At 50.3% G+C, this 17,428-nt stretch overlaps 1 protein-coding gene across 4 annotated transcripts in view; it reads right to left on the bottom strand.

Annotated features, from left to right (window-relative positions):
* TMEM268 (transmembrane protein 268) overlaps window positions 1–17,428 on the bottom strand; it is a 99,128-nt gene that overhangs the window by 66,405 nt on the left and 15,295 nt on the right. For 3 of the 4 annotated variants that reach the window (XM_063936432.1, XM_063936434.1, XM_063936435.1), the window contains exon 2: window positions 2,129–2,285. The exons of the other annotated variant lie outside the window; for it this stretch is intronic. In XM_063936432.1, the coding sequence (XP_063792502.1) occupies window positions 2,129–2,198 (70 nt within the window). In that variant the 5' untranslated portion in view covers window positions 2,199–2,285. The remainder of the gene's footprint in view (window positions 1–2,128; window positions 2,286–17,428) is intronic. 4 annotated transcript variants of the gene reach the window in all.

The raw sequence follows: 17,428 nt of genomic DNA, 5'->3' as shown, positions 1-17,428 counted from the left end.
GACACAGGGATGGTATGAGGCTGGAGAGACACAGGGGTGGCATGAGGCTGGAGAGACACAGGGGTGAAATTAGACTAGAGAGATATAGGAGGGCATGAGGCTGGAGAGACATGGGGTGGCATGAGGTTAGAGAGACATGGGGTGGCATGAGGTTGGAGAGATACGGGGTGGCATGAGGCTGGAGAGACATGGGGTGGCATGAGGCTGGAGAGACACGGGGTGGCATGAGGCTGGAGAGACACAGGAGAACATGAGTCTGGAGAGACACGGGTGAAATGAGACTAGAGAGAGATAGGAGGGCATGAGGCTGGAGAGACACGGGGTGGCATGAGGCTGGAGAGACACAGGGGTGGCATGAGGCTGGAGAGACACAGGGGTGGCATGAGGCTGGAGAGACACAGGGGTGGCATGAGGCTGGAGAGACACAGGGGTGAAATTAGACTAGAGAGAGATAGGAGGGCATGAGGCTGGAGAGACATGGGGTGGCATGAGGTTAGAGAGACATGGGGTGGCATGAGGTTAGAGAGACATGGGGTGGCATGAGGTTGGAGAGATACGGGGTGGCATGAGGCTGGAGAGACACGGGGTGGCATGAGGCTGGAGAGACACAGGAGAGCATGAAGGTGGAGAGACATGGGTGAAATGAGACTAGAAAGAGATAGGAGGGCATGAGGCTGGAGAGACACGGGGTGGCATGAGGTTAGAGAGACACAGGGGTGGTATGAGGCTTGAGAGACACAGGAGAGCATGAGGCTGGAGAGACACAGGAGAGCATGAGGCTGGAGAGACACAGGAGAGCATGAGGCTGGAGAGACACAGGAGAGCATGAGGCTGGGGAGACACAGGAGAGCATGAGGCTAGAGAGACACAGGAGAGCATGAGGCTAGAGAGACACAGGAGAGCATGAGGCTAGAGAGAGATAGGAGGGCATGAGGCTGGAGAGACATGGTGGGGCATGATGCAGGAAACACAGGGGATGGGGACTTGATGCTAGAGAGCACATTGAGGGTTGGGGCAGGTGAGACATAGGGGGGACAAGGCTATATGGCGGTCACACTAGCTAACTAAAATAAATTTAGGGTCTGATTCGGAGTTGGATGCAGAGATGATGCCGGACGTAGTGGAGCATTTTATTCCTTCTGCCCATGCCTCTAATTCGCACTACACGCGAGTCCAGATCCCATGCACACAGAGTCACAGTTCTTGAGGCTCACGGGAAAGACAGGTTTTGAAAATGTATTGGGCTTTCCTGGAAGATGCCAGGGAGGTGGCTAAGCGGGCGCACCGTGATGGCAGTCTTATGGGCATGTTATGGGAGTGTTGTGGACGTGCCGCAGATAGTGGCTGCGACGTAGAATGGCAACAATGCAGGAAAGGGGAGTTAGAGTTCTACTATTCTGTGATAAATTCTAATACTTGCAAAGTGGTGCTAGTAGTGGGGAGAGCGTGGTTATTCTGACCCTTTATAGGTCACTAGTAGGATATCTGAGTACAGTTCTGGTGGCCCTACTTACAAAAACATATTGATAAAATAGCTACAAGTCAGGGAACGGCTACTAAGACAGTGCATGGGGTGCTTAGCGAAGCTTATCAGGAACATGCACAGCTATAGGGGTATACAAATCTGAGAGCAGTGTGCACTCACATCTTGTACACCTAGAGAACCAGGTCCGTCATGAGCAGTGAGGGGCCAGAGCACTGGAGAGGGGGAGGGGGGCGGGGGGGATCAGTTAAGGTGTGACCTCTGCCCTTCCCATTTTTAAAAATAGTGAGAAATGGGGTGGGCTCACTCCTCTCAGCCAGGGTGTAGATTCAGGGGAGGCGATCAGTGCGATGGCCCCCACCCCCAATAACACTTGCAGGGAGAGGAATCCAGAAGCAGCAGCAGCCTCCATGGACCCTCTGCAGACCAACAAAACAGCAGTCTGTGCTGGTGAACGAGACTGCTGCCGCTGCTCCTCTCTCTCCCTGCCCAATGTGCTACTGACCGGGCCCCAGGTGACAGGCAGAAGCTGGAACTCATTCTGTGTGCATTATTGCTTTTCTTACTTTCCAGCAGCCACTTATGCTATTACCAGGAGCAGAGAGCTGACAAGCTGCCTGTACACTAACGCCTCACATCTCTCACCTGAATGTAATGTGACCACTGGCTCAGAGCTCTCACTCCACGGACCCGCTCCCCCATCCTGCCCAGTCATCCTTCCATTACAGGCGGCTAATAGCAGGAGAGACGGTTTCAGCAGAAGTCAGGTGCCTCAGGACTCATCTCTGCTCGGGCGGGTTATCTGTAATTGTACAGAGGCCATGTATTAGTGTTCCCTTCACACAAAGTATTACTGTGTTCAACTGCCATGCAATCCCCACATACACACAAAAAGCAAATATGCAGAGAATCTATGGGGGTCATTCCGAGTTGATCGTAGCTGTGCTAAATTTAGCACAGCTATGGTCAGGCACTCAGACATGCGGGGGGACGCCCAGCACAGGGCTAGTCCGTCCCGCATGTCAGTGCCGCGCCCCGCCCCAACGGCCCGGCCACACCTGCGTTGACCGGACTGTGCCCCCTAAACGGCGGCTTAACGGCGCCGTCCAGTCTCCTCCCACCCGGCGACCGCCTCTGCCTGTCAATCAGGCAGAGGCGATCGCTAGGCAACGATGGCCTTCGGCCGTCTGGCATGTGCTGCAGTTCTGACCAGATCGCACCGCTGCAAACAACTGCAATGTGCGATCGGGTCGGAATGACCCCCTATGTGAGCAGGACGACTGTTGCCAATGTTTTATACCTGACATTTATATACTATAAATGTGGAAACAAATCCATAACCTTTGTGTACCTTATATACTGCATAAGATGTACCTTTATTATAAGTTTATATTTATATGATGCCAATAAGTGTTGGTAGCACCGTCCGGAGAAAATAACAATACTATGCACAAACAATGAAATATAAAAAGGTTCAGACCGCACAAGCTGAGAAATCAAACTGTGAGGAAGTTAGACAATGAAGTGAGTGACAATAATAAAGCTGGGTACACACTATGGCATTTTTGGGGGTGAAACCGGCAAATACTGTCGGCCCATTGTTCTGCTATTGGACAGGCCCGATATCTGCGCTACACATTAAGCGATCTGTTCTTATTTGCGACTTTCTGCACACCGCACTGGGGGCCCGATTCAGCATGGATAGCAGAAGTGCGGAAATCGCTGTACACATGCGCGAGAACTTAGATTTATCTAAGTCCCGGCAGGGGGCGGCGGCAACGGGGTGGTGTCGCTGCGTTCTATGGACGGCGTTGTGGTGTTGGGAGGGGCACGGTCCAGGCAATAGATGCGTGTCCGGACCGTTTGCAGTGCAGGACGCAGCGGCTGCATGACATCACACACAGCCGCCGCGACCCTGTGCTGGGCGCCTCCCCAGCATGCTAGTGAAAGGAGTTGTAGTTTTGCGGCTTCTTGCAAAACTACAACTCATGCTGAATTAGGCCCTGAATGTGCATATATCTGCCACAAGGAGGATTGGGTAATCAGGATACACCATAGGAAATATGGGTAGATGCCCACACACTGCACAAAGGGGGTTATTCAGAGATGGACACGGATCTTGCTTCGGAAGCAAAATCTGCGTCCATATACTCACAGGGCAAGGCCACCCAGCATGTGTGGGGCTGCCCCGCGACGCGTTTGCAATTTAATTGCGAACACATTGAATAGAGGTTGACCCTGCCTGTGCAGCCTCTACAGGCTGCAGGGTACATGACTTTTGCATTGACCCATCAAAGCCGTGTAGAGCAAATATACTTCCTCATGCTGAGGGGCGTATTGTTAAACCTTCCTGGCAAGCTGGGACACCCAAAGAAGCCCAGGTCAGGGCCATCTTAACATATGGGCTTACTGAGCAGCTACCCAAGGGCCCCACAGTTCTAGGAGCCTTCGAGCCAGGGAAGGTTGGGCCATGGACACCCCCCCCTCCCTCCCCCAACCAGAGCGCAGAATTTTCTACCTGCCTCCCAGACAGCAGCCAGACAGTGAATGGGACTGATTGGTGGATGACTGAAGCTATCCACCAATCAGAGTGCTGGCAGCCATTCACTGTATAGAAGCATGTGAAAAGATGGCGCAAGACTGCAGGAGGGGTAAGTTGTGAATTTTTTTTATGTTGTGCTTATTATTATACAGTACGTGTGGACACAGTAATATATTGCTTGTTTCTAAGAATTTATTTTGCTTTTAAATATATAGGCAGTGGAGCACGCGGGGGGGCTTCCGAGTACCTGGAAACCCCCCTCGCTAAATCCTGCATTTGCCCCTGATAAAGGGGATATTCAATTGTTTGAAAAGTCTGTTGGGTGTCTGTTTTTTTCCTGTCTTTTAGATAGGAAAAAACAGACACCCAACTGACTTTTCAAACAATTGAAGACCCCCCACAGTGCTCTTAATTCTCCTGCCAGCGATTCCTCAATTGACTTTACTAACTTGTCTACACATAGGTAGTCATTCCGAGTTGTTCGCTTGTTGCCGTTTTTCGCAATGGTGCGATTAGGTGGAAAATGTGCATGCGCATGGTACGCAGCACGCATGCGCTAAGTTATTTAACACAAAACTTAGTAGATGTGCTGGTGTTCGTGCGGCGCTTTTCAGTCGCACTGCTGATCGGTGAGTGATTGATAGGAAAGGGGCGTTACTGGGAGGTAACTGAGCGTTTTCCGGGAGTGTGCTAAAAAACGCAGGCGTGCCAGGGGAAAAAAACGCAGGAGTGGCTGGAGAAACGGGGTAGTGGCTGGCCGAACGCAGGGCGTGTTTGTGACGTCAAAGCAGGAACTAAACGGACTGAGGTGATCGGAATCTGTGAGTAGGTCTGGAGCTACTCAGAAACTGCAAGGAATTATTTAGTAGCAGTTCTGCTAATCTTTCGTTCGCTATTCTGCTAAGCTAAGATACACTCCCAGAGGGCGGCTTAGCGTTTGCAATGCTGCTAAAAGCAGCTAGCGAGCGAACAACTCGGAATGAGGGCCATATTTCATTCAGTAAAAAGCAGTGCACCTAAATGTACCATACTTCACTGTGCAGCATTTTGTGTGGAGAGTACAGCAGATAAATGGCCAGGTGCACGTTAGAAAGATGTGTACCCTAGCTGACGACACAACCGATATAACGTTATATCGGTTGGCCGTACACACTCAACGATATATCGCGCGATATAAGAGTTCACGGACACATTTAGGATACCTGCCATCGGATTGTTCTGATGAGTGTGCAGTGCACTGATGGGATGGCCCAGCAAACGACCCGTAGGTGCACACTAGGCGATATGGCCTGGTGATAAAGTTCCAACCAATCAGCTCCTGTAATTTTTCAAACACATGGTAGTTAGGAGCTGATTGGCTGATACTTTCTCACCGTGCAATTTATCACTCTCCAAGGCTAGACAAATCTGGGCCTTAGTTATTATGGATTCTAAGGTGCATATCCAATTTTGTGCGTTACTTTTCTTTTTGGTTGTGCCGCATATGAAATTTTAGCCGGCAGCGAGGTTCTTCCTATCCAATTGTCCAGGAGGATTTTCCCCATGTTCATTTCAATAGGATTTAACGCAGCTTTTTTCTTGCAGCTTCAGAGCATGTGTAAAGTCGGGGTCAGTCGCTATTTTTAGATAAAAAATGTTGGAACTTTCTTCAGAACCCCTGGGGCACCCATCCCTAATGATTAATTAATCAGTTAGAAGTTTTACATTTGCTTCATTTGCCCAATAATTACAAGTGATATTCTATAAAGTGCAGAATAATGGATGAAAAGATGTGGGACAGATATATGGGGGTGCTATACAGGGACGGATCAAGCCCTGGGGTGCCGGGGCACTTAAGACAGGGGGGCCTAGATGGAAGGTGGGGAATGTAGATTAAATTGTACATACCTCCCAACATGTCGCATTCCAGGAGGGACAAAATGCTCTCTACCTGGACTTCTCACTTAATATATGATTGGTGTGACCTGTGTTGAACTATTTAATTGATAAGAAAGATACTTCAACACAGGTGAGTGCAAATTTAGAAGGAAATCCAGGTAGAGAGCATTTTTTTTTTATCCTCCTGGAATAGGTCATGTTGGGAGGTATAGATTGTGTATATGAAATTTAAACCAATGGTGTATATTAGTTTTAACTACTAGTGTAATAATGCCTTAGTACTGTTTATAGTTCCACCTAACTGAAAGACAACTATTTTATAAACTTTTCTTGTAGTGGAACAAAGACAACTTAACCTTAAAATACACATAAAAAAATAAATAATTTACCTTGTCACATGCAAGAATAGCAGCAACCTCTGTACTACTTACACACTGGGACAAGACTCAGGAGGACTCCCTGTGTGTGTCTGTATCTTTAGGCCCAAATGGTTTAGTTGCATAACAGTTTACACAGGGCTCAGACACCCAGGCGGGGAGGAGGAGAAGCTGGGATCCCTGTGTCACTTACAGCTCTCTCCACCCTTCTATCTCTCCTCTGGTCAGAAAGCTCTGTCGGTAGCTCATTGTGACCGGACACCTTTCGTTCGCGTTCCCAGTGCACAGAATGGAAGGTTAGGTCACACGGACCTGACCACATAGGGGATTCCCGCTTACCGTCAGTAACCGCCTGTTACTGACTCCACCCACTGCGCTGTGGGCGGGTTTATGCTGCCACCACCAAACTCCTAACCTGCCATGGCGTTTGGAACCACGGTTCTGCTCTGTATGTGCCGACACGCTGCCTTACCACACCTGTGTGGTGTTGACGAATCCCCACTAGCCACTTGCTAGGCCTCTACCGGTAGCTGGCGGAAGGCGGAACTTGGAGACGTTAGGTGCTTCCCTGGACAGCCGGAGGACGGGGCTATGTTTGGCATAACCCTGTAGGTCACAAGATGAAGCAATCTTCTTGAGGCAGATGTTTATTTGCTCAATAATAGTCTTAAAAAAGACTCTTCCCTATTGCTAGGGGCAACAGCATACAGCAAGATGTTCACAGCAGAAAGTAGTTGGTATAATACAATTTTCATGGTGCAACTGCCCTCCTTTTATCCTACTCCAATACACATTACCACAAGGGGTAAGCCCGCACTGTGGTGTACAACCAATCAATGTTTACCCATGGGCTGTGCATGCCTTGGTCACATGCACAGCTAACATTGTTCTCTATGGACAGTGGGGAGTGGTCACTCTCCTTTGTCTGTCCCATCCTGGAGGATCAGGATACGCCCCGGTGCCGTTCAGTCTAGGCTGGGGGAAGTTTTCCCGCCTAAACTGACTTCCAGAAACCTGACCGGGACCTAGCCCACTGCCTGCAGCCTGGATTCGGGCTCCAGAACTGGGCAGCCTAGATCCCCGGTCAGGGTTTCCTGGCTACTACGGGTGATCTCCATGGAGCTCCAGAAAACCACTCAGCTTGTTTCAAAGCTGAGCTTCTCCTCTCTCTCCCAATGCCACTTTCAAGTGTGAGGCTGGAAGGGAAAGTATTCCGTTTTTGGGGAAAAGGTCTGGGAGAATCCATCAGCCTGCACAGCCATGGATTCCCCCCTCCTGGGACACACAACCAAGTAAGTGCATTTTACCTTTAAATACATCACATTTAAAACACACTGTACATTCTCCTTTAAATATACACTGAGCCTGTGCACTGCACAGGCTCCACATACCCAGGCACTGCAGTGCCTCACATACCAGTCCAATATCTCTTACATTTAAATACATTGTGTTGTTGTTATTAAATACTGTGCCCAGCGCTCAGCGCTGGGCTCCCCTAGCCCTGAAGCCTGGTTGCTAGGGCTCTCTCTCAGCGCTGGAGGTATGGGGCTGGCTTCCCCCATCCTCCAGCCTGCCTGCCTGCCACTGGGGTCCAGGGAGCTGGCTCTCCCTGTCCCCCCAGAGCGGCACTCACTTTGTGGCCTCGCCGCACGGTGAGGCGCACCCCCTGATCTAAAGCCCGGCGGCCTAGGACACTTGTCCCGGCCGCCGTGGCTCTGTGTCCGTTGCAGCGCTGAGGTGCCGGGAGCGTAGCTCCCGGACCCCAGCGCTCACCAGCCTGATTGTCCCCACGTCGCTAGGGAGCCGGCTAGCCCGGTCCCCCATGAGCGGCACACTCTGGAGCCCTCGCCGCGCAGGGGGGCGGCTAGCCCGGTCCCCTGTATGCGGCGCTGATATCTGTGGCCTCACCGCAGCGTCCGGCGGGGAGCCGGGCTGCGGCGCACCCCCCCTGCCGCCCAGCAGCCCGGGACATTCATCCCGGCTGCCGCGGCTGGCCACCTCCAATGGGCTGAGGCGCCGGGAGCAGAGCACCCGGCCCCCAGCGGCGGCACCCACAGAGCGCACTGCAGCGGGAGCGGCTCTCCCGCCTGCAGCGGCTCCCCCTCCGTAGCGCTGAGGTGCCGGGAGCGTAGCTCCCGGACCTCAGCGCATACACAGCGGCTCTCCCCTCCCCCGGCGCGCACACACAGATCAGTGCGCCGGGGAGCTCCCTCACTGCCGCGGTCGCCGGAGAGGTCCGGGACCGCGGCATACAATTTCAAAATACATTTTTAAAACATTTCTAAACACACAGCGCCTAGCGCCCACACTATTTTAAACATGGCGCCAAGCGCCCATTGTCCTCATAATGGCGCCGGGCACTAGGGGTTAACCCCTTCAGTGCCACGGCGGCCATTGTCCACGTGGGCTGGGGGTCTCTCCGGCCACACTCATGAAACCATGAAATATGATATTCCTGTGTCTCTACCTGCACTGCATACTGTCCTGCTCGCATTCTGGCTCCTGGTTCTGCTGCTGCCTAAGAGGGAAAGCTAGTGATGTCAGTGTGCTCTTGCCGGGGGAGGGGGGGGGGCAGCCTGACAAAGGGGGGCCCAGGGAACAGTATGCCCTGCATCCCCCCTTAATCTGGCTATGGTGCTGTATGGATGGTACAGGTGTTTTTAAGATTGCAGGTGAGACTTAAACTGGGTACACACTGGCCGATTTATCGGCCGTTCTATTGAACAGCTAATATATTGCAGGTCCGTCAGCCAGTACGTACGAACAACAGGTCTGCGAACTCCGTCGTTCACAGACCTATTGCGTCGGCCCTGCTGCACAGTCGACGGCCAATATATTGTTAAATATATTGGCATGTCGGTGTGTGTGTACGCGACCGCCCGTACACAAGCTGCAGCAGCCGGTGGTGACTGACAGCTGAACTGGGCGGGCTTGTGTAAATGCCCGCCCAGTTCGTGACATCAGTCACTGACGGATCCGGCACTTGATATATCTGCAGATCAATTGATCTGCAGATATATCTTTAGGTGTGTACCCAGCATAACAGATGTATTTTTTTTTTTTTTTTTAATAGAGTATTTTTATTCATCAAAATGGAAAAATTACAGACATTTCAGTTAGAGATGAGCGCCTGAAATTTTTCGGGTTTTGTGTTTTGGTTTTGGGTTCGGTTCCGCGGCCGTGTTTTGGGTTCGAACGCGTTTTGGCAAAACCTCACCGAATTTTTTTTGTCGGATTCGGGTGTGTTTTGGATTCGGGTGTTTTTTTCAAAAAACACTAAAAAACAGCTTAAATCATAGAATTTGGGGGTCATTTTGATCCCAAAGTATTATTAACCTCAAAAACCATAATTTACACTCATTTTCAGTCTATTCTGAATACCTCACACCTCACAATATTATTTTTAGTCCTAAAATTTGCACCGAGGTCGCTGTGTGAGTAAGATAAGCGACCCTAGTGGCCGACACAAACACCGGGCCCATCTAGGAGTGGCACTGCAGTGTCACGCAGGATGTCCCTTCCAAAAAACCCTCCCCAAACAGCACATGACGCAAAGAAAAAAAGAGGCGCAATGAGGTAGCTGTGTGAGTAAGATTAGCGACCCTAGTGGCCGACACAAACACCGGGCCCATCTAGGAGTGGCACTGCAGTGTCACGCAGGATGGCCCTTCCAAAAAACCCTCCCCAAACAGCACATGACGCAAAGAAAAAAAGAGGCGCAATGAGGTAGCTGTGTGAGTAAGATTAGCGACCCTAGTGGCCGACACAAACACCGGGCCCATCTAGGAGTGGCACTGCAGTGTCACGCAGGATGTCCCTTCCAAAAAACCCTCCCCAAACAGCACATGACGCAAAGAAAAAAAGAGGCGCAATGAGGTAGCTGTGTGAGTAAGATTAGCGACCCTAGTGGCCGACACAAACACCGGGCCCATCTAGGAGTGGCACTGCAGTGTCACGCAGGATGTCCCTTCCAAAAAACCCTCCCCAAACAGCACATGACGCAAAGAAAAAAAGAGGCGCAATGAGGTAGCTGACTGTGTGAGTAAGATTAGCGACCCTAGTGGCCGACACAAACACCGGGCCCATCTAGGAGTGGCACTGCAGTGTCACGCAGGATGTCCCTTCCAAAAAACCCTCCCCAATCAGCACATGATGCAAAGAAAAAGAAAAGAAAAAAGAGGTGCAAGATGGAATTGTCCTTGGGCCCTCCCACCCACCCTTATGTTGTATAAACAAAACAGGACATGCACACTTTAACCAACCCATCATTTCAGTGACAGGGTCTGCCACACGACTGTGACTGATATGACGGGTTGGTTTGGACCCCCCCCAAAAAAGAAGCAATTAATCTCTCCTTGCACAAACTGGCTCTACAGAGGCAAGATGTCCACCTCATCTTCACCCTCCGATATATCACCGTGTACATCCCCCTCCTCACAGATTATCAATTCGTCCCCACTGGAATCCACCATCTCAGCTCCCTGTGTACTTTGTGGAGGCAATTGCTGCTGGTCAATGTCTCCGCGGAGGAATTGATTATAATTCATTTTAATGAACATCATCTTCTCCACATTTTCTGGATGTAACCTCGTACGCCGATTGCTGACAAGGTGAGCGGCGGCACTAAACACTCTTTCGGAGTACACACTTGTGGGAGGGCAACTTAGGTAGAATAAAGCCAGTTTGTGCAAGGGCCTCCAAATTGCCTCTTTTTCCTGCCAGTATAAGTACGGACTGTGTGACGTGCCTACTTGGATGCGGTCACTCATATAATCCTCCACCATTCTATCAATGTTGAGAGAATCATATGCAGTGACAGTAGACGACATGTCCGTAATCGTTGTCAGGTCCTTCAGTCCGGACCAGATGTCAGCATCAGCAGTCGCTCCAGACTGCCCTGCATCACCGCCAGCGGGTGGGCTCGGAATTCAGAGCCTTTTCCTCGCACCCCCAGTTGCGGGAGAATGTGAAGGAGGAGATGTTGACAGGTCGCGTTCCGCTTGACTTGACAATTTTGTCACCAGCAGGTCTTTCAACCCCAGCAGACCTGTGTCTGCCGGAAAGAGAGATCCAAGGTAGGCTTTAAATCTAGGATCGAGCACGGTGGCCAAAATGTAGTGCTCTGATTTCAACAGATTGACCACCCGTGAATCCTTGTTAAGCGAATTAAGGGCTGCATCCACAAGTCCCACATGCCTAGCGGAATCGCTCCCTTTTAGCTCCTTCTTCAATGCCTCCAGCTTCTTCTGCAAAAGCCTGATGAGGGGAATGACCTGACTCAGGCTGGCAGTGTCTGAACTGACTTCACGTGTGGCAAGTTCAAAGGGCATCAGAACCTTGCACAACGTTGAAATCATTCTCCACTGCACTTGAGACAGGTGCATTCCACCTACTATATCGTGCTCAATTGTATAGGCTTGAATGGCCTTTTGCTGCTCCTCCAACCTCTGAAGCATATAGAGGGTTGAATTCCACCTCGTTACCACTTCTTGCTTCAGATGATGGCAGGGCAGGTTCAGTAGTTTTTGGTGGTGCTCCAGTCTTCTGTACGTGGTGCCTGTACGCCGAAAGTGTCCCGCAATTTTTCTGGCCACCGACAGCATCTCTTGCACGCCCCTGTCGTTTTTTAAAAAATTCTGCACCACCAAATTCAAGGTATGTGCAAAACATGGGACGTGCTGGAATTTGCCCATATTTAATGCACACACAATATTGCTGGCGTTGTCCGATGCCACAAATCCACAGGAGAGTCCAATTGGGGTAAGCCATTCCGCGATGATCTTCCTCAGTTGCCGTAAGAGGTTTTCAGCTGTGTGCGTATTCTGGAAAGCGGTGATACAAAGCGTAGCCTGCCTAGGAAAGAGTTGGCGTTTGCGAGATGCTGCTACTGGTGCCGCCGCTGCTGTTCTTGCGGCGGGAGTCCATACATCTACCCAGTGGGCTGTCACAGTCATATAGTCCTGACCCTGCCCTGCTCCACTTGTCCACATGTCCGTGGTTAAGTGGACATTGGGTACAACTGCATTTTTTAGGACACTGGTGAGTCTTTTTCTGACGTCCGTGTACATTCTCGGTATCGCCTGCCTAGAGAAGTGGAACCTAGATGGTATTTGGTAACGGGGGCACACTGCCTCAATAAATTGTCTAGTTCCCTGTGAACTAACGGCGGATACCGGACGCACGTCTAACACCAACATAGTTGTCAAGGACTCAGTTATCCGCTTTGCAGTAGGATGACTGCTGTGATATTTCATCTTCCTCGCAAAGGACTGTTGAACAGTCAATTGCTTACTGGAAGTAGTACAAGTGGGCTTACGACTTCCCCTCTGGGATGACCATCGACTCCCAGCGGCAACAACAGCAGCGCCAGCAGCAGTAGGCGTTACACGCAAGGATGCATCGGAGGAATCCCAGGCAGGAGAGGACTCGTCAGAATTGCCAGTGACATGGCCTGCAGGACTATTGGCATTCCTGGGGAAGGAGGAAATTGACACTGAGGGAGTTGGTGGGGTGGTTTGCGTGAGCTTGGTTACAAGAGGAAGGGATTTACTGGTCAGTGGACTGCTTCCGCTGTCACCCAAAGTTTTTGAACTTGTCACTGACTTATTATGAATGCGCTGCAGGTGACGTATAAGGTAGAGATGAGCGCCTGAAATTTTTCGGGTTTTGTGTTTTGGTTTTGGGTTCGGTTCCGCGGCCGTGTTTTGGGTTCGAACGCGTTTTGGCAAAACCTCACCGAATTTTTTTTGTCGGATTCGGGTGTGTTTTGGATTCGGGTGTTTTTTTCAAAAAACACTAAAAAACAGCTTAAATCATAGAATTTGGGGGTCATTTTGATCCCAAAGTATTATTAACCTCAAAAACCATAATTTACACTCATTTTCAGTCTATTCTGAATACCTCACACCTCACAATATTATTTTTAGTCCTAAAATTTGCACCGAGGTCGCTGTGTGAGTAAGATAAGCGACCCTAGTGGCCGACACAAACACCGGGCCCATCTAGGAGTGGCACTGCAGTGTCACGCAGGATGTCCCTTCCAAAAAACCCTCCCCAAACAGCACATGACGCAAAGAAAAAAAGAGGCGCAATGAGGTAGCTGTGTGAGTAAGATTAGCGACCCTAGTGGCCGACACAAACACCGGGCCCATCTAGGAGTGGCACTGCAGTGTCACGCAGGATGGCCCTTCCAAAAAACCCTCCCCAAACAGCACATGACGCAAAGAAAAAAAGAGGCGCAATGAGGTAGCTGTGTGAGTAAGATTAGCGACCCTAGTGGCCGACACAAACACCGGGCCCATCTAGGAGTGGCACTGCAGTGTCACGCAGGATGTCCCTTCCAAAAAACCCTCCCCAAACAGCACATGACGCAAAGAAAAAAAGAGGCGCAATGAGGTAGCTGTGTGAGTAAGATTAGCGACCCTAGTGGCCGACACAAACACCGGGCCCATCTAGGAGTGGCACTGCAGTGTCACGCAGGATGTCCCTTCCAAAAAACCCTCCCCAAACAGCACATGACGCAAAGAAAAAAAGAGGCGCAATGAGGTAGCTGACTGTGTGAGTAAGATTAGCGACCCTAGTGGCCGACACAAACACCGGGCCCATCTAGGAGTGGCACTGCAGTGTCACGCAGGATGTCCCTTCCAAAAAACCCTCCCCAATCAGCACATGATGCAAAGAAAAAGAAAAGAAAAAAGAGGTGCAAGATGGAATTGTCCTTGGGTCCTCCCACCCACCCTTATGTTGTATAAACAAAACAGGACATGCACACTTTAACCAACCCATCATTTCAGTGACAGGGTCTGCCACACGACTGTGACTGATATGACGGGTTGGTTTGGACCCCCCCCAAAAAAGAAGCAATTAATCTCTCCTTGCACAAACTGGCTCTACAGAGGCAAGATGTCCACCTCATCTTCACCCTCCGATATATCACCGTGTACATCCCCCTCCTCACAGATTATCAATTCGTCCCCACTGGAATCCACCATCTCAGCTCCCTGTGTACTTTGTGGAGGCAATTGCTGCTGGTCAATGTCTCCGCGGAGGAATTGATTATAATTCATTTTAATGAACATCATCTTCTCCACATTTTCTGGATGTAACCTCGTACGCCGATTGCTGACAAGGTGAGCGGCGGCACTAAACACTCTTTCGGAGTACACACTTGTGGGAGGGCAACTTAGGTAGAATAAAGCCAGTTTGTGCAAGGGCCTCCAAATTGCCTCTTTTTCCTGCCAGTATAAGTACGGACTGTGTGACGTGCCTACTTGGATGCGGTCACTCATATAATCCTCCACCATTCTATCAATGTTGAGAGAATCATATGCAGTGACAGTAGACGACATGTCCGTAATCGTTGTCAGGTCCTTCAGTCCGGACCAGATGTCAGCATCAGCAGTCGCTCCAGACTGCCCTGCATCACCGCCAGCGGGTGGGCTCGGAATTCTGAGCCTTTTCCTCGCACCCCCAGTTGCGGGAGAATGTGAAGGAGGAGATGTTGACAGGTCGCGTTCCGCTTGACTTGACAATTTTGTCACCAGCAGGTCTTTCAACCCCAGCAGACCTGTGTCTGCCGGAAAGAGAGATCCAAGGTAGGCTTTAAATCTAGGATCGAGCACGGTGGCCAAAATGTAGTGCTCTGATTTCAACAGATTGACCACCCGTGAATCCTTGTTAAGCGAATTAAGGGCTGCATCCACAAGTCCCACATGCCTAGCGGAATCGCTCCCTTTTAGCTCCTTCTTCAATGCCTCCAGCTTCTTCTGCAAAAGCCTGATGAGGGGAATGACCTGACTCAGGCTGGCAGTGTCTGAACTGACTTCACGTGTGGCAAGTTCAAAGGGCATCAGAACCTTGCACAACGTTGAAATCATTCTCCACTGCACTTGAGACAGGTGCATTCCACCTACTATATCGTGCTCAATTGTATAGGCTTGAATGGCCTTTTGCTGCTCCTCCAACCTCTGAAGCATATAGAGGGTTGAATTCCACCTCGTTACCACTTCTTGCTTCAGATGATGGCAGGGCAGGTTCAGTAGTTTTTGGTGGTGCTCCAGTCTTCTGTACGTGGTGCCTGTACGCCGAAAGTGTCCCGCAATTTTTCTGGCCACCGACAGCATCTCTTGCACGCCCCTGTCGTTTTTTAAAAAATTCTGCACTACCAAATTCAAGGTATGTGCAAAACATGGGACGTGCTGGAATTTGCCCATATTTAATGCACACACAATATTGCTGGCGTTGTCCGATGCCACAAATCCACAGGAGAGTCCAATTGGGGTAAGCCATTCCGCGATGATCTTCCTCAGTTGCCGTAAGAGGTTTTCAGCTGTGTGCGTATTCTGGAAAGCGGTGATACAAAGCGTAGCCTGCCTAGGAAAGAGTTGGCGTTTGCGAGATGCTGCTACTGGTGCCGCCGCTGCTGTTCTTGCGGCGGGAGTCCATACATCTACCCAGTGGGCTGTCACAGTCATATAGTCCTGACCCTGCCCTGCTCCACTTGTCCACATGTCCGTGGTTAAGTGGACATTGGGTACAACTGCATTTTTTAGGACACTGGTGAGTCTTTTTCTGACGTCCGTGTACATTCTCGGTATCGCCTGCCTAGAGAAGTGGAACCTAGATGGTATTTGGTAACGGGGGCACACTGCCTCAATAAATTGTCTAGTTCCCTGTGAACTAACGGCGGATACCGGACGCACGTCTAACACCAACATAGTTGTCAAGGACTCAGTTATCCGCTTTGCAGTAGGATGACTGCTGTGATATTTCATCTTCCTCGCAAAGGACTGTTGAACAGTCAATTGCTTACTGGAAGTAGTACAAGTGGGCTTACGACTTCCCCTCTGGGATGACCATCGACTCCCAGCGGCAACAACAGCAGCGCCAGCAGCAGTAGGCGTTACACGCAAGGATGCATCGGAGGAATCCCAGGCAGGAGAGGACTCGTCAGAATTGCCAGTGACATGGCCTGCAGGACTATTGGCATTCCTGGGGAAGGAGGAAATTGACACTGAGGGAGTTGGTGGGGTGGTTTGCGTGAGCTTGGTTACAAGAGGAAGGGATTTACTGGTCAGTGGACTGCTTCCGCTGTCACCCAAAGTTTTTGAACTTGTCACTGACTTATTATGAATGCGCTGCAGGTGACGTATAAGGTAGAGATGAGCGCCTGAAATTTTTCGGGTTTTGTGTTTTGGTTTTGGGTTCGGTTCCGCGGCCGTGTTTTGGGTTCGAACGCGTTTTGGCAAAACCTCACCGAATTTTTTTTGTCGGATTCGGGTGTGTTTTGGATTCGGGTGTTTTTTTCAAAAAACACTAAAAAACAGCTTAAATCATAGAATTTGGGGGTCATTTTGATCCCAAAGTATTATTAACCTCAAAAACCATAATTTACACTCATTTTCAGTCTATTCTGAATACCTCACACCTCACAATATTATTTTTAGTCCTAAAATTTGCACCGAGGTCGCTGTGTGAGTAAGATAAGCGACCCTAGTGGCCGACACAAACACCGGGCCCATCTAGGAGTGGCACTGCAGTGTCACGCAGGATGTCCCTTCCAAAAAACCCTCCCCAAACAGCACATGACGCAAAGAAAAAAAGAGGCGCAATGAGGTAGCTGTGTGAGTAAGATTAGCGACCCTAGTGGCCGACACAAACACCGGGCCCATCTAGGAGTGGCACTGCAGTGTCACGCAGGATGGCCCTTCCAAAAAACCCTCCCCAAACAGCACATGACGCAAAGAAAAAAAGAGGCGCAATGAGGTAGCTGTGTGAGTAAGATTAGCGACCCTAGTGGCCGACACAAACACCGGGCCCATCTAGGAGTGGCACTGCAGTGTCACGCAGGATGTCCCTTCCAAAAAACCCTCCCCAAACAGCACATGACGCAAAGAAAAAAAGAGGCTTTTTACTGATATTTGGTGTTTTGGATTTGACATGCTCTGTACTATGACATTGGGCATCGGCCTTGGCAGACGACGTTGCTGGCATTTCATCGTCTCGGCCATGACTAGTGGCAGCAGCTTCAGCACGAGGTGGAAGTGGATCTTGATCTTTCCCTAATTTTGGAACCTCAACATTTTTGTTCTCCATATTTTAATAGGCACAACTAAAAGGCACCTCAGGTAAACAATGGAGATGGATGGA

The sequence above is a fragment of the Pseudophryne corroboree genome, chromosome 8, assembly GCF_028390025.1.
Source record: "Pseudophryne corroboree isolate aPseCor3 chromosome 8, aPseCor3.hap2, whole genome shotgun sequence".
Taxonomy (NCBI): domain Eukaryota; kingdom Metazoa; phylum Chordata; class Amphibia; order Anura; family Myobatrachidae; genus Pseudophryne; species Pseudophryne corroboree.
This window is presented reverse-complemented; position numbering and strand designations above follow the sequence as displayed.